The sequence below is a fragment of the Anolis sagrei genome, chromosome 6 (genome assembly GCF_037176765.1).
Source record: "Anolis sagrei isolate rAnoSag1 chromosome 6, rAnoSag1.mat, whole genome shotgun sequence".
NCBI classification, from domain to species: Eukaryota; Metazoa; Chordata; class Lepidosauria; order Squamata; family Dactyloidae; genus Anolis; species Anolis sagrei.
The window spans coordinates 127306011-127324373 of NC_090026.1; the positions used below are offsets into that span (position 1 = coordinate 127306011).

Below are 18363 nucleotides of genomic sequence, written 5' to 3' on the forward strand. Positions count from 1 at the left end.
CCCGAGCTGGTTTTAAGAAAGATCTAAAAACCTGGCTCTTTCGTTGTGCTTTTGGAGAATGGCCACTCAATCCATCTGGTTGTCTTAGTCTACAGCTGTCCTCAGAATAAACCACCTTTTCACCCCTAAAATGGCTAAATCCCATGCTTCCTCCCTGTTGGACTCCTTTCCTACAAATGCACTTTTATCCCTATCTCACCCAGGGTTTTAACTTCTTAACATTTGGCCCGCTCTTTGTGTCTGGTTTTAATATGCTGTTTTATTATTATTATTATTATTATTATTATTATTATTATTATTTGAAACACAACAAGATGAGTCCACAGTAAACAAGATCACTCTGCTGGTTGTTGTATTGAATCCCTCATCAGACACTTCCCAAGTATCTAGGACTGTGTGATGTATTGGCAAATAATAATAATAATAATAATAATAATAATAATAATAATAAAATAATAATTATTATTAATTGGTTCTATCATAAAAACATGGGGAAAGTTTAGGGACATCCTACAGCAGATTTTGCTATAATTTTTTCAATGAATATCTCATGGAATCTCAACCAGTTCAACATGGTTTGTGCCACAAAAACAGAGTTTCTGGAGTATAACAACTATTTTCAAAATAAGGACTGCACAATTAAACAGGGAGGAAATCATGAAAATGAACACAATCTGGCAACCTATATTCAAAAACTCCAAAATCAGGACAGTAAATAAGGAACAACACTCAGAAAAGAAGGGAATTCCAGAGGAGAAACCATTGGAGCCAGCTAACACCTCCCAACAAAGGATGCCTCCAGGCAGCAACAGCCATTCTTTGAAGCTGCAAGGCCATTCAATGATAATCAAGGTGGCCAATTACAACATTCACATTTGCCTCCAACAGAGGATGCCTCCAGGCAGCAACAGCCAGGCTTTGAAGCTGCAAGGCCATTCAATGATAATCAAGGTGGCCAATTACAACATTCACATTTGCCTCCAACAGAGGATGCCTCCAGGCAGCAACAGCCATTCTTTGAAGCTGCAAGGCCATTCAATGATAATCAAGGTGGCCAATTACAACATTCACATTTGCCTCCAACAGAGGATGCCTCCAGGCAGCAACAGCCATTCTTTGAAGCTGCAAGGCCATTCAATGATAATCAAGGTGGCCAATTACAACATTCACATTTGCCTCCAACAGAGGATGCCTCCAGGCAGCAACAGCCAGGCTTTGAAGCTGCAAGGCCATTCAAAGATAATCAAAGTGGCCAAGTGCAACATTAACACTTGCCTCCAACTAGAGGATGCCTCCAGGCAGCAACAGCCATGCTTTGAAGCTGCAAGGCCATTCAAAGATAATCAAAGTGGCCAAGTGCAACATTAACACTTGCCTCCAACAGAGGATGCCTCCAGGCAGCAACAGCCAGGCTTTGAAGCTGCAAGGCCATTCAATGATAATCAAAGTGGCCAATTGCAACATTCACACTTGCCTCCAACTAGAGGATGCCTCCAGGCAGCAACAGCCAGGCTTTGAAGCTGCAAGGACATTCGATGATAATCAAAGTGGCCAATTGCAACATTCACACTTGCCTCCAACTAGAGGATGCCTCCAGGCAGCAACAGCCAGGCTTTGAAGCTGCAAGGACATTCAAAGTTAATCAAAGTGGCCAAGTGCAACATTAACACTTGCCTCCAACAGAGGATGCCTCCAGGCAGCAACAGCAAGGCTTTGAAGCTGCAAGGCCATTCAATGATAATCAAGGTGCCCAACTGCAACATTCACACTTTCCTCCAACTAGAGGATGCCTCCAGGCAGCAACAGCCATGCTTTGAAGCTGCAAGGCTATTCAATGATAATCAAGGTGCCCAAATGCAACATTCACACTTTCCTCCAACTAGAGGATGCCTCCAGGCAGCAACAGCCATGCTTTGAAGCTGCAAGGCTATTCAATGATAATCAAGGTGCCCAATTGCAACATTCACACTTGCCTCCAATAGACAAGAGTTCTTTCTCCCAATCTGGACATCATTTCACAGATATATAAACCTCACTTGCCTAGTTTCCAACAGACCTCACAACCTCTGAGGATGCCTGCCAAAGATGCAGGCAAAACCTCAGGAGAGAATGCTTCTGGAACATAGCCATACAGCCTGAAAAATTCACAGCAATCCAGGAAAGAATACTTTAAAACCAGGAACAGAAAATGTTTCAAATTTTGTTACATGGTGTTATTAACTGAAAGCCAAGTTTACAACACAATTATAACTATTGTAACAATAATCATGTGAGAGTATTTACAAAACATGTGAACAGACACGAGAGACAAATGCAGCATCGTCTTGAGTCCGGCAATTACAATATACCATTAGGCTAGGAAGGTGAACAGCAATAAGAAATAACACAAAATCCACTAAGTTCTTGTGGGTTTTTTCGGGCTATATGGCCATGCTCTCGAGGCATTTTCTCCTGACGTTTCGCCTGCATCTATGGCAAGCATCCTCAGAGGTAATGAGGTCTGTTGGAATTAGGAAAATGAACAAAATCTGGCTACTAGTATTAAAAAACTCTAAAATTACAACAGCAAAACAGCAGAGAGGAAACAACCAGGCACATCTTAACACCTCTCAACAAAAGATTCCCCCAGGCTCAGCCAGGCCTTGAAATGCTAATGAAGGTGGTCAGTTGAAACATTCACACCTAGCTCCAGCAGAGAAGAGCTCTTTGCCCCACCCCAGTCATTCCACAGATATATAAACCCATTTTCCTTCCAACAGACCTCATTACCTCTGAGGATGCTTGCCATAGATGCAGGCGAAACGTCAGGAGAAAATGCCTTGAGAACATGGCCATATAGCCCGAAAAAACCCACAAGAACCTAGTGATTCCAGCCATGAAAGCTTTCGACAATACAAAATCCACTGTTAGGCTTCCCTCTTCCTGCTGAGCTCAGAGATGCAAAGCAGGTGCGATGTGGATCTTATTGCGCAATCTTTGCAAATGTTCTGTCTCGATCTGTTATTACCAATCTGAATGTATGCAAAACCTTATCGCTCAGAGGGAAGTCTCACTTCTTTTTCCAGCTCTTTGATTCTGTTATTCAGCCGTTTCACTTTGACTCTTTCCTTTTCCACCTCCGCAGTCAAATGCCGGTTCTGTTTTGCCAACTCCACGATTTTCGTTGCTGCGACGTCTCCTGATAAAGCAGACGTGCCTACAAAAGAAGAAAGGGAATAGAGGCATTACTATTTATTATTGTATTTGGGAATTGTTTTGGTTTTTATGATCCAAGTCATGTCATAGCGCCGGGATTGTGGCGCAGCTGGCTGAGTGTCAGCTGCATTAAGATCACTCTGACCAAAAGGTAATGAGTTTGAAGCCAGCCCGGGTTGGAGTGGGTTTCCAACCATTGTGTAGCCTGTTGTCGACCTTTGCAACCCGGAAGATAGTTGCATCTGTCAAGTAGGAAAATAAGGTACCACCTTAAAAGTGTGGGGAGGCTAAATTAACTAATTTATGAGGCCATAAAGAAGCACTCCAGAAGGGAAGCATGCGAGGAATGCGGAGGTACTTCATCAGCATCGCAGATGGACGATGAAAGTGACAGCTCCCCTGGCGGCCAGAAAAAGTTTAATAGCCTCTGTGTATGTCAGTATATGTTTGTGTGTCAAAATTGGCATTGAATGTTTGCCATATACGTGTACACTGTAATCCGCCCTGAGTCCCCTGCGGGGTGAGAAGGGCGGAATATAAAAGCCATTCCACCCCAGCCATTCCACAGATATAAAAACCTCTGCAGGAGTCTACCGTATACCAAGCAGCTGTGGACAAGTCTACATAGGGACAACCAAACGCAGCGCCCAGACACGCATCAAGGAACATGAAAGGCATTGCAGACTGCTTCAACCAGAGAAGTCAGCCATAGCAGGGCACCCGATGAACCAGCCTGGACACAGCATATTATTTGAGAACACAGAAATGCTGGACCACTCCAACAACCACCATGTCAGACTACACAGAGAAGCCATTGAAATCCACAAGCATGTGGACAATTTCAACAGAAAGGAGGCAACCATGAAAATGAACAAAATCTGGCTACCAGTATTAAAAAACTCCAAAATTACAACAGCAAAACAACAGAGAGGAAACAATCAGGCACAGATTAACACCTCCCAGCAAGAGATTTTCCCAGGCTCAGGCAGGCCTTCAAATGCTAATGAAGGTGATCAGTTGAAACATTCACACCTAGCTGCAGCAGGGAAGGGCTCCTTGCCCCACCCCAGCCATTCCACAGATATATAAACCCTTTGTCCTAATTCCAACAGACCTCACTACCTCTGAGGATGCTTGCCATAGATGCAGGCAAAACGTCAGGAGAAATGCCTCTAGAACATGGCTCTATAGCCCGAAAAAACCCACAAGAACCAAATCTATACATATAATAAAGGTGAAAGTTTGTATGTGGAGGGCAAAAGTGTGGCGGTGCGACGGGAGGAGTATGTGCCAGCGTTTTGATTGGCCAGCCTGAAAGTTCCAACATTCTGATTGGCTGCCGCAGTGGTGCTATTTGCATATGGTCTCTGATTGGCCAGCTTCAATAGGAGCCCCTGGTGGAGAAAAGAGTTCATGGCAGAAACGAGGACATGAGAAGGAAATTTGCATACGGTCTCTGATTGGCCAGCCTCAATTCCAAGCTTTGCCAAGAGATGGCAAAGAGAGGAAAGGAAAAGGCCAGAGGGGGCTGGGTCAGACAATTACCAATACAGACCAGATTTGGCACACAAAGCCCCCATGACCCACTCGACATCCTACTGCAGTTTGGAGGAGGATGAACCATGGATGATGGGACTTGCAGTACCACCACTCACATTCTGAGACCGCTGTTAACCTCATCCAATGACTGATCAGGACCAAACTTGGCACATAGACCTCTCATAACCCACTTTACGTCCTGGTGTGGTTTGGCCGGGGATGGACCATGGATTATGGGACTTGCAGTACCTTTGCTCAATTCTTGAGACCACTGCAACCCTAATCCAATTACCGATAAAGACCAAACTTGGCACACTGAGTCTCCATGATCCACTCTACATCCTGGTGCGGCTTGGAGGAGGATGCACCATGGACGATGGGACTTGCAATACCTGCACTCCCTTCCTAAAACCATTATAACTGCCAGCAATGATGGATCAGGACCACAATTTACACAGAGAGCCCGCATAACCCACTCTACATCCTGGTGCGGTTTGGAAGAATTTGACAATGGATGATGGGACTTGCAGTCACTTCACTCACTTCCTGAGACCACTGAGACCCTTGCCAATGACTGATGAAGATCAAACTTGGCACAGAGAGTCCCCATGACCCTCTCTACATCCTGGTGTACTTTCGAGGAGGACAGACAATGGATGATAGGACTTCAAGTACCTCCACTCTCTTCCCAAGACTGCTGCAACCCTCATCTAATGTCCGAACAAAATCAAACTTGGCACACAGAGCCCCCATGACCCACTCTACATCCTACTGCGGTTTGGAGTAGGGCATACCATGGATGATGGGACTTGAAGTACCCCTACTCGCTTTCCGAGACTGCTGCGACCCTCAACAATGACTGAACAACACCAAACTTGGCACATAGACCTCTCATGACCCACTTTACGCCATGGTGTGGTTTGACTGTGGATCGAGCATGGATTATGGGACTTGCAGTATCTTCGCTCAATTCCTGAGACCACTGCAACCATCATCCAATTTCCAATAAGGAGCAAATTTGGCACACCGGGTCTCCATGATGCACTCTACATCCTGGTGCGGTTTGGAGGATGATGCACCATGGATGATGGGACTTGCAGTTCCTTCACTCACTTAGTGAAACTACTGAGACCCTCATCCAATGACTGATAAAGACCAAACAGAACCCCCATGGCCAACTCAACATTCTGGTGAGGGTTGGGGGAGAACAGACTATGAATGATGGGACTTCAAGTACCTCCACTCCCTTCCGAAGATTGCTACAACCCTCTTCTAATGACCAATCAAGACCAAACTTGGCATACAGAACCGCCATTACCCACTTTCTCTAATAACCCGGGCAGCGCCGGGTCCCCAAGCTAGTAATAAATAAATAAATAGTCTGGTATTTTTTCCCAGAAAAGTAGAAGAATTTGGTATTTCCCCCTTTTTCCTTAAGATCTTCCAAAAAGCATGATTTCCCAGAAAGACATTGGTGGTGGTCTCAGGAATTTCAATAAATTAACACGGGCACTTATTTTGGTCTCATTCATTAGCGATTAATTGCCAACAGCTCCTTTATCGTCACATCAGTCTCTCCTCTGACATCTCATTCTCTTAATTTATTTTATTTTTGACCCCATCTACACTGCCATATAATTCAGAATCTGTATCCAAATTATCTGCTTTGAACTGGATTATGGTGGCAGTGTAGGCTCATCTAATCCAGTTCAAAGCAGACAACCTGGCTTCCAAAACGTGATTGTATTGTAGCATAGATCCAGGCTAAATAAAATATGCTTTTGCCAAATTTCTTGCTTGGCGTACTTTTCGAGAGGATGTATTTATTGTCATTTTATATTGCTATGCATTCACATGTTTTATGTAATTATGATGTTGTTGTTTATTGTCTGCGTTTTCAGTTTGCATTTTCAGTTTTATTCTGCTGTAATTTGTTGTTTGGGCTTGGCCTCATGTAAGCCGCCCCGAGTCCCCATCGGGGAGATGGTGGCAGGGTATAAATAAAGTTTATTATTACTATTATGTATTTCCAGCACAGGTTTAGGTAAAGGTAAAGGTTTCCCCCGACATTAAGTCCAGTCATGTCTGACTCCGGGGTTGGTGCTCATTTCCATTTCTTTTCTTTTTTTAAAATATAGTCTTTATTAAATATTTCATTTGCAATTAAAATAATAGAGAATAGCAAGAAAGAGAAAAAGCCGAAGGAGAGAAAAGGAAAGAAAAGAAAAGAAGAAGGAAAGAAAAAAATAGTTAAAAATAAAGAAAAAAATGGAAAGGTGCTCATCTCCATTTCTCAGCCAAAGAGATGGCATTATCCATAGACACCTCCAAAGTCATGTGGCCAGCATGACTGCATGGAGCACCATTACTTTCCCACTGGAGCGGTACCTATTGATCTATTCAAATTTGCATGTTTTCGAACTTTTTTTTGTCATGTCAGGAGTGACTCCTGGTGTGAGAGAATTGGCCATCTGCAAGGACGTTGCCCAGGGGACGCCTGGATGATTTTTTTGATGTTTTTATCAACCTTGTGGGAGGCTTCTCTCACGTCCCCGTATGAGGAGCTGGAGCTAATAGAGGGAGCTCATCTGCCTCTCCCCGGATTTGAACCTGCGACCTGTCAGTCTTCAGTCCTGCTGGCACAGGGGTTTAACCCACTGCGCCACTGGGGGCTCCTTTCGAACTGCTAGATTGGCAGAAGCTGGGGCTAACAGCGGGAGCTCAAGCCACTCCATTCATCCAAACCTGTGACCTTTCGGTCAACACGTTTAGCAGCTCAGTGATTTAACCCACTGCACCACCGGGGACTCCCATCCTGCAGGTTTAACATCTTTTAAATACATCCAACCTTTTTTTTGTATTGGGTTCCCTGTTGCTCTCAAGTTATATATACAAGATCCATTTGCCACTTGTTGTTTTGTAGTTCTGGCAGAGCATACACAAAAATAAGAAGTGGGGCAGTGGCCTATAAAGCATTGCTGTTCAGCTTACCCATCAGAGCCATTCTTTCCTCCTGTATTTTCATTTGGAGTTGCTTGATTTCAAACTCTCGTTCCTTCAGCAGTTTATGGAGCCTGCCGTTTTCATCAACAGTTTCACGGAGTTGGTTCTGGAGCTGCTCATTTTCATTTTCAAGTAACCTAAAGGAAAAAAATACACATTTTTATATAAAACTGGATATACGTGGTTGGTGCTGTTCCGACCCAGTAAAATGCCATTAAGAGAGCGAAGGAGGACTTGATGCTGTAGACCATTGAAAGAATAGTTTCTTTCTTTCTTTATGTTATTTATATTCTGCCCTTCTCACCCCACAGGTGACTCAGCGCGGATCACAATGCACATGGCAAACATGCAATGCCATAGACACACAACATATATAGACAGACACACAGAGGCTATTTAACTTTCCAGCTTCATGAGGGTATGCTTTTTGAATTCCAGTCACTGGGGGAGCTGTTGCTTCACCGTCCACTTGTGACAGCGATGGAGTACTTCCTCATTCTTTTGCACACTGCTGGAGATTTTTATGGCGTCGTAAATTAGTTAAATTAGCCTCCCCACATAAGCGGTACCTAAATTTCTTACTTGACAGATGCAACTGTTTTTCGGGCTGCAAAGGTCAACAGCAAGTTAGACAAATGGCTGGGAGCTTACTTCAACCTGGGCTTGCATCGAACTCATGACCTTTCGGTCAGTAGTGATTTTTTTAATGCAGCTCACTCCCAACCAGCTGTGCCACAACCAGTTGCCCTTATTACATGTGTTGATTCATGAAATCTTTTCTCCAAAATTCTGTGATGGCCAACAATGTAGAGGGAAAATCCTCTCCTCCAGTTGTTGTTGTTATTAAGCTAAAATTGCTGGAAGAAACATTAACAAGCTTAGATATGCAGATGATAAGACTTGGATGGTTGAAAGTGAGGAGGACCTGAGGAGCCTTCTAACAAAGATGAAAGAAGAAAGTGCAAAAGCTGGGTGGCAGTTAAACATCAAAACAACAAAGATGACGGCAAACAGATTGATTGATAACTGGCAAATAGAGGGAGAAAACATGGAGGCAGTGACAGACTTTGTATTTCTAGACACAAAGATGACTGCAGACGCAGACTGCAGCCAGGAAATCAGAAGATGTTTCCTTCTTGGGAGGAGAGCAAGGACCGATCTCGATAAAATAGTGAAGAGTAGAGACATCACACGGCAACGAAGATCCGCATAGTCAAAGCAATTGTATTCCTCGTAGTAACCTATGGATGTCAAAGCTGGACCATAGGGAAGGCTGAGTGAAGGAAGAGAGATGCTTTTGAACTCGTGCTGGAGGAAAGTTCTGAGAGTGCCTTGGACAGCAAGAAGATCCAACCAGTCCATAATCTATGAAATAAAGCCCAGCTGCTCACTGGAGGAAAGGATATTAGAAGCAAAGATAAAGTACTTTGGCCACATAATGAGAAGACAGGAAAGCTTAGAGAAGAGAATGATGCTGGGGAAAATGGAAGGAAAAAGGAAGAGGGGCTGACCAAGGGCAAGATGGATGGATGGCATCCTTGAAGGGACTGGCTTAACTCTGAAGGAGCTGGAGGTGGTCACGGCTGTCAGGGAGCTCTGGTGTGTGCTGGTCCAAGAGATCACAAAGAGTCGGAAGTGACTTAACGAATAAACAACAGCAACTATTCCAGTAACCTACAGAAAAAATACACATTTTTATATAAAAGGCCAGAGGTTTAGCACAGCTGGTAAATCATCAGTAATTATAAGATCTATCAACCAAAAGGTTGCAAGTTTGAAGCCCCGGGCTGGTGTGAGCTGCCAACTGTCAGCCTAGTTCATTGTTTACCTAAGCAATTTGAAAACAGTGTTAGCTGTGATTAGAGAAATTAGGTACAGATTAAAAGCGGGGGAGGTGTTTTACGATGCCATAAAGAAGATCAGAAAATGCTGGCGGACGAAAAGGAAGGAGGAAGTCCTGACATTTCTACGTCATAGAGGATAGAGCAACAGCATCTCCTGGACTCGAGCCCAACCTTCCATGGTATCAAAAACAGCTGGACACTGAGTCGAAACAAACCACCTCCTTCTGTTCTGTTTGTCTGTGTATTGTCTATACAAAGTGGCATTGAATGTTTGCCGTGTATATGTACTGTGATCCGGCCTGAGTCCGGGGTGAGAAGAGCAGAATATAAATAAAGTGTTATAATTCATATTATTTGAAACACAACAAGATGAGTCCACAGCAGACACTCTGCTGGCTGTTGAATTGGATCACACGTTGGACACTTCCCAAGTGTTTAGGACTGTGTGATGTATTGGCGAATAATGCGTGCAGATCCCAGTAAGGTGGCCTTTTGCAGCTGGCAGATGGTAATTTTGTCAGCGTCGATTGTGTTTAAGTGCAGGCCAAGGTCTTTAGGCACTGCACCCAGCGTGCCCATCATGACTGGGAACATTATTATTATTATTATTATTATTATTATTATTATTATTATTGTATTGTATTGTTTTTTCCCCAAAGAAAGCTCAAAGCATCTAATATGAAAAACCAATGTGTAAGTCATAGCGGAAGCATCCACACATTAAAACAGAATGTTCCACCCTGAGCTAACATTAGTCCTGGAATTCTGCATCTGATCACAGGGATGCAGTTAGTCATCGCAACACTATGTGACATGATATTTGCTTGTGGGTTATAGATGTCATTTCCTAATTGGTTCTCTCATAAAAACATGGAAAAGGTTTATTAAAATTTATCTTTGCAGAAGAGACATCCTGCAGCATATTTTGCTCTTGTTTGTCAATGAATATCTCATCGAGTCCCAACCAATTCAACCTAGTTTGTGACAATCACAAAAATAAACGTTTCTGGAGCAGAATAGCAACTTTCAAAGGAAGGACCAAACAATAAAACAGGAAATAACAGTTTCAAACCAGGAACAGAATATTGTTTTTTTTCTCCAAAGTTTGATATATAGCATAATCTCATTTTAACCATGCTCTTTTTGGGATTTTGGCACATGTCTGAATGATCATGCTTGGTTTTAAGGGCACTGAAAATCAAACAATAATAAACCTATATAAGACTAGCCATCCCCTGCCATGCGTTGCTGTGGCCCACATAGGGGTTCTGTGTGGGAGGTTTGGCCCAATTCTATCGTTGGTGGGGTTCAGAATGCTCCTTGATTGTAGGTGAACTATAAATCCCAGAAACTACAACTACCAAATGTCAAGATTCTATTTCCCCCAAACTCCACCAGTTTTCACATTTGGGCATACTGAGTATTCGTGTAGAGTTTGGTCTAGATCCATCATTGTTTGAGTCCACACTGGTCTCTGGATGTAGGTGAACTACAACTCCGAAAGCAAAGGACATTGCTCACCAAACCCTTCCAGTATTTTCTGTTGGCCATGGGAGAACTGTGTGCCAAGTTTGGTTCAATTCCATCATTTGTGGGGTTCAGAATGCTCTTTGATTGTAGGTGAACTATAAATCCCAGCAACTACAACTTCCAAATGTCAAGATTCTATTTTCCCCAAACTCCACCAGTGTGTACATTTGGGCATATTGAGTATTCATGTAGAGTTTGGTTCAGATCCATCATTGTTTGAGCCCACAGTGATCTCTGGATATAGGTGAACTACAACTCCGAAAGCAAAGGACATTGCCCACCAATGTGGTTCAGTTCCATCGTTGGTGGGGTTCAGAATGCTCCTTGATTGTATTTGAACTATAAATCCCAGAAACTACAACTCCCAAATGACAAAAATCAATTTTTTTGAGTGAAGGACATACATAGGGTTGTTAGGTGTCTTGTGTCCAAATTTGGTGTCGATTCATCCAGTGGTTTTTGAGTTGTGTTAATCCCACAAACGAACATTACATTTTTATTTATACAGATGCATTGACCGCAGCATAGAATTAATGCAGTTTCATACCACTTTAACTGCCATGGTTACCTGCTGTGTAACAGGCATGGGCAAACTTGGGCCCTCCAGGTGTTTTGGACTTCAACTCCCACAATTCCTAACAGCCTATCGGCTGTTAGGAATTGTGGGAGTTGAAGTCCAAAACACCTGGAGGTCCCAAATTTGTCCATGCCTTCTGTGGAGTCTTAGAAGTTTTAGTTTTACAAGTTCCTTAGCATTCTCTGCTTTTGTGGATGGCCAAACCTGCCTTGATTCTTCTTTACCTTTTAAAAGGATCCTCCTTTGGCACTTCACTCTCCTCCAGCATGGATAGGTTGAGGTCGTCTTGGACTCCAAACGTGTCCTGGCTGCTTTCCTTCAGGTTTTGCTGCTTCTCCTTCTTTCTCCCCATCAGAGCCTGCATTCGCTTTTGCTGCTGCTCCTGAAGGGTCTTGAACTGCATTTTTAAATTTTCGATCACTTCTTCGTTATCATCCATCGTTCACTTCTGGAGAGGGGACTAACGAAAACAACGAATGCAGAATGCAAACATCTCAAGAACAGGGACCACCAAACACAGCTTTGCCCAGACACGAATCAAGGAACATGAAAGGCACTGCAGACTATTTCAACCAGAGAAGTCAGCCATAGCAGAGCACCTGATGAACCAACCTGGACACAGCAGATTATTGGAGAACACAGAAATGCTGGACAACTCAAACAACCACCATGTCAGACTACACAGAGAAGCCATTGAAACAGAATGTGGACAATTTCAACAGAAAGGAGGAAACCATGAAAATGAACAAAATCTGGCTAACAGTATTTAAAAAACTCTAAAATTACAACAGCAAAACAACAGAGAGTAAACAATCAGGAACATCTAATCACCTCTCAACAAAAGATTCCCCCAGGCACTGCCAAGCCATCAAATGCCATCAAGTCCTTTGTCCCACCCTGGTCATTCCACAGATATATAAACCCATTTTCCTAGTTCCAACAGACCTCACTACCCCTGAGGATGCTTGCCATAGATGCAGGCGAAACATCAGGAGAGAATGCCTCTAGACCACGGCGATATAGCCCGAAAAAACTACAACAACCCATCTCAAGAACACCTTAAGGCAGGCATGGGCCAACTTGGGCCTTCCAGGTGTTTTGGACTTTAACTCCCACAATTCGTAACAGCCTAACAAAATCAACCTCTGCATTCATTGACCTTGCAAAGGCATTCGAACAGAGAACCACAGTACTTGGTTGTAGGTTCTTTCGGGCTATATGGCCATGTTCTAGAGGCATTCTCTCCTGACGTTTCACCTGCATCTATGGCAAGCATCTGCAAGGACATCTAATCATCCTTCAACAAAAAATTGCTTAATGGTGTAACATTAGAAAACGTTGACCATTTTCGTTCCTTTGCCAGCCACCTCTCCACAAATGTCAACACTGACACTGAAATACAACACCGCCTGAGCTCTGTGAGTGCAGCATTTTTCTGAATGAAGCAGAGAGTGTTTGAGGACAGGGACATCCGTAGGGAGACCAAGGTGAATTTTAATAAAGCTATTGTCCTCCCAACCCTACTATATGCCTGCGAGACGTGGACCATCTACAGACGTCACATGCAACTCCTGGAACGATTCCATCAGCGCTGCCTCCAACAAATCCTGCAAATCTCTTGGGAAGACAAGCGGACAAATGTCAGCATGCTGGAAGAAGTAAAGACCACCAGCATTGAAGCTAATGTCCTCTGCCATCAACTCTGCTGGACTGGCCATGTTGTCCGGATGCCCGACCACCGTCTCCCAAAGCAGTTGCTCTATTTCGAACTCAAGAATGGAAAATGGAATGTAGGAGGACAGGAAAAGAGATTTAAAGACGGGCTCAAAGCCAACCTTAAAAACTCTGGCATAGACACTGAGATCTGGGAAGTCCTGGCCTGTGAGCGCTCCAGCTGGAGGTCAGCTGTGACCAGCAGTGCTGTGGAGTTTGAAGAGGCACGAATGGAGGGCGAAAGAGAGAAACGTGCCAAGAGGAAGGCACATCAAGCCAACCGTGACCGGGACCACCTTCCACCTGGAAACTGATGCCCTCACTGCGGGAGAAGATGCAGATCAAGAATAGGGCTCCACAGTCACCTACAGACCCACTGACAGGATACTACCCTTGGGGGACTACGAGGGATCGCCTAAGTAAGTAAGTAATGGCCATACAGCCCGAAAAACCTACAAAAACCTGAAGCAGAGAGTGTTTGAGGACTGGGACATCTGTAGGGAGACCAAGGTGCTTGTTTATAAAGTTATTGTCTTCCCATCCTTGTTATACACCTGTGAAACGTGGACTGTCTACAGACATCACACTCAACTCCTGGAACGATTCCAGAAAATCCTGCAAATCTCTTGGGAAGAAGATGGGCGGACAAATGTCAGTGTGCTGGAAGAAGCAAAGACCACCAGCATTGAAGCGATGGTCCTCCGCCATCAACTCCGCTGGACCAGCCACGTTGTCCGGATGCCTGACCACCGTTTCCCAAAGCAGTTGCTCTATTCCGAACTCAGGAACAGAAATCAGAATGTTGGTAGACAGGAAAAGAGATTTAAAGATGGACTCAAAGCCAACCTTAAAAACTGTGATATAGACACTGTGAACTGGGAGGTCAGCTGCCCTAACTGGAGGTCAGCTGTGACCAGCAGTGCTGTGGATTTTGAAGAGGAACAAATAGAGAGCAAAAGGGAGAAACATGCCAAGAAGAAGGTGCGTCAAGCCAACCCTGACCAGGATCACCTCCCACCTGGAAACCGATGTTCTCACTGCGGGAGAACATGTGGGTCAAGAATAGGGCTCTATAGACAGCTATGGACCCATCAGCAAGACACTATACTTGAAAGGCCATCCTACTCATACAACTTAACTAAATAAGTAAGAGGCAGTTACAGAACTTTTCACAAAACACCAAAATATTTACCTGGTGATGCTCCCAAGCAACACTTGTTGAAACTTCCTCTTGTCCCACAACCATGAAACGTTGTATTTTTTCCAGCCTGGAAACTTTATTTGGGGTTTCCTTCCTCTTTTTAGTTGTGCGACTGGGAGAAGTAAGGCCTACAAAGGCTTCCAGCAGCGGCACAGGCCTCTCCTTGCATCCGCAGCGTCCCCATGGCGACCGTTGCCAAGGGAAACGTCTAGACGCATCCGTAGGTCGCCGGGACACCTTCATGCAAATGCAAAAGCAGGCAGCCCTTTGCTTATATATCTTAAAGCTCTCTCTCTCTCTCTCTCTATATATATATATACTAGCCGTTCCCTGCCAGGCGTTGCTGTGGCCGTTTGGTGATCTGGAAAATGAAGTAATGAGAAAGTGTTGGTTTCTAATATATGTAATTTCTTTATGCTTGTGAGTAAACAGTATTTCTTGCTGTTTCTTTGTCACTGTTGATGTGGAGATTGTCTGGTTTGCCTACTCTGGAACATGCAACATAACATTGTCCTTCTTTAGGGGTCCTTTTCAAATCTATGATACTATATTTGTGTGTGAATCATATCTATCTATATCTATGGCTGGATGGCTCTCTGTCAGGAGGGCTTTGATTACGTTTTCTTGTCCTGAGGAAGGGAGTTGGATTGGATGGCCTTAAGTATTTTCTCTTGGGCATGGGGGTTCTGTGTGGGAAGTTTGCACCGACTCTGCCGTTCGTGGGGTTCAGAATGCTCTTTGATTGTAGGTGAACTATAAATCCCAGTAACTATAACTTCCAAATGTCAAGGTCTATTTCCCTCAAATTCCATCTGTGTTCATATTTGGGCATATGGAGTATTCGTGCCAAGTTTGGTCCAGATCTATCATTGTCTTGAGTCCATAGTGCTCTCTGGATGTAGGTGAACTACAACTCCCAAACTCAAGGTCAATGCCCACCAAATCCTTCCAGTATTCTCTGTTTGTCATTGGAGTTCTGTGTGCCAAGATTGGTTCAATTCCATCACTGGTGGAGTTCAGAATGCTATTTGATTGTAGGTGAACTATAAATCCCTGCAACTACAACTCCGAAATGACAACATCAATTTTTTTTTGAGTGATGGTTACTCCTTGGGTTGGTAGGTTTCTTGTGTCCAAATTTGGCAGCAATTCGTCCAGTGGTTTTTGAGTTATGTTAATCCCACAAACGAACATTACATTTTTATTTATATAGATTAAGCAGTTTTTATTCAAAGGAAAAGAAAAGAAAAGGGCAACATTATTATTTGAAACACAACAAAATGAGTCCACAGCAGACACTCTGCTGGCTGTTGAATTGGATCCCTTCCCAAGTGTCTAGGACTGTGTGATGTATCGACGAATAATGCGTGCAGATCCCAGTAAGGTGGCCTTCAGCAGCTGGCAGATGGTAATTTTGTCAGCACCGATTGTGTTTAAGTGCAGGCCAAAGTCTTCAGGAACTGCACCCAGTGTGCCTATCACCTGGCAAGATTTCAAAACAAGAACAACAAGGCATGCTTTCAGCTCATCTCTGTATCCTTATTCAAAATGCATGGGACTGAAGTTGTGCTGGTACAGCTGTACCAGGAGCTCCCACTTTATTTTCTTTCTGTTATCTGTTTGCAGTCATAGGGCAGGCCACCTGTCCATCATAATTAAGCTTTGGTTCCTCCCCTTGTTCAGGGCTCTGGGAGGGAAAGGAGCCATTTTTGGGGCAGTCTCGTATAAGGAAACTAAACTATAGGACGTAGACCAGCTCGTCCCATAGAAAAGCTTCTTTTCTCAAGAACATCCGGGGACACAGAAACAGAAATTCCAGGGGAAAGGTCCCAAGGCTCTGGCTGAGAGCTCACAGCCTCTCAGCCTCACAGCAATCAGAGGGAAAACAGCCCTGAAGTTTTCAAAGAATTTTCAGAGAGAGGACAGTATTACAGATTCACTGAACTCCAGCTGAAATATCTACAAGCCTCGGCTGGTTGGTCTACTCGATACCCAGATGCATTTGGAATCGGTAGTAGGACCCACACCGATGAGGCATAGATAGTAAACAGCCTGGGAGAGGTTAAATAGGGTTTTTTTTTCCATACAGAGAAAGTACAATTAATTAAAGTCAGGTACCAGCCCATTGAGGACTAGACCAATAAAGCCTTGCAGGGTTGCTTGAACAATTGAAGATTTGTTGCTTGTTCCATAATAAAGACTTTGTTGTATTATTAAAGACTCTAAAGACCATCACTTCAGAAAAATCCCTGAGAATCTCTCTTTGAGGCGCCCCTGGCTTCCCGCTGGGCTTAAAATATACATCCTATAGAAATGTGGCCCGCCCATTGTCATTTCAATCGTGATTGTGTCTATTACTATTATTATTTTATTATTATTTTAATGTCATTTTGATAATGTTGTTGTTGTCTGATGTATATGCTCTGATTTTATTGCTGTATTATGTTGTCCGGGCTAGGCCCCATGTAAGCCGCACCGAGTCCCCATTGGGGAGATGGTGGCGGGGTAGAAATAAAGATTATTATTATTATTATTATTATTATTATTATTATTGTGTCAATTCAGACAACATTTTGATCATGACAAGAAGAAAGGCAATATAGGATCTGACTCACAGGACTGATAATCAACAAACCGACAGAGTCAGGAAATGGATAAGTAAAAACTAATAGAGGGAAGGATGAAATTAATTGAAATTATATATGCATATGGCTGGCATCCTGTTGTTGTGTGCCTTCGAGTTGTTGCAAACCTTGCTCCCGGATTCACTTCTAATGTCATCATATTTTTTAATATTGAAAAAGTTGCAAAATTCACACCACAGCATATTAAAAAAAACAATAATCTAGGAGAAATACATGATGTGATAATAACACTGTTCAATACTATATGTGTTTACATATAAATCTTTTTGAACTGGTATTGGTAGAGGAATGATAATAACACCGTGTGACAAAATTTGAAAAATGTTCTGTTCCTGGTTTGAAAGTGTTATTTCCTGTTTAATTGGGCAATACTTACTTTGAAAGTAGTTGTTATACTCCAGAAACTTTGTTTTTGTGGCTGCCACAAACTAAGTTGAATTGGTTGCAACTCGAGATATCAACTGAAAAACGAATGCAAAATGTGCTGCAAGACGTCCCACAAAAACAACCTTTTTGCAGTTTAGTAAACTTTTCCCGTGTTTTTAATAATAGAACCAATTAGAAAATGACATTTATGACCCAGGAACATAGTTTAATAATTGGTGCAAGACAATTGGTGTAAGAAACACCCTTTGACTGGGAGCTATACCTGTTGGACTTTGGCCACGGCCATTGTCCTCAGGTGGCTTTTCCTCTGGGTTACTCTGGGTCAAACCTGGTGTTATGAAGCATCAAGCACATTTTAAGGGCATGTCGTGTAGGATTGCCAGTCCTTGGATGTTGTGTAGGAGCAGGAATTTCAGGTTGCATTGTATCCTGTTTGTGTATGACATTTATTTATTTATTTATCATGTCAGGAGCAAACCAAACAGTTGTATTGCATTTTTAAACAAACAAATAAACAAAACACAAAGTTTGCAAGCTTGGTAGTTGATTAAATGTCCTTTGAGCAGTAGCTGACCACGTGGAGTGCCTCTGGTGTTGCTGCAAGAAGATCCTCCATTGTGCATAATTTTTCAAATTATAATCCGGCCCTCCAACAGTTTGAGGGACTGTGACCTGGCCCTCTGTTTAAAAAGTTTGTGGACCCCTGGTTAGACCACACCTGGAATATTG

The 18363-nt window shown here is 43.3% G+C and overlaps 1 protein-coding gene across 1 annotated transcript in view; it reads right to left on the reverse strand.

Moving 5' to 3' along the window:
- CCDC13 (coiled-coil domain containing 13) overlaps positions 1 to 14751 on the reverse strand; it is a 46161-nt gene extending 31410 nt beyond the window's left edge. The window contains exons 1-4 of the mRNA XM_060782666.2: positions 14594 to 14751; positions 11913 to 12136; positions 7726 to 7874; positions 3054 to 3196 (exon numbers count right to left, since the gene is read on the reverse strand). Coding sequence (XP_060638649.2) covers positions 3054 to 3196; positions 7726 to 7874; positions 11913 to 12127 — 507 coding nt within the window. The 5' untranslated portion in view covers positions 12128 to 12136; positions 14594 to 14751. The remainder of the gene's footprint in view (positions 1 to 3053; positions 3197 to 7725; positions 7875 to 11912; positions 12137 to 14593) is intronic.
- Positions 14752 to 18363: the final 3612 nt, after the last annotated feature.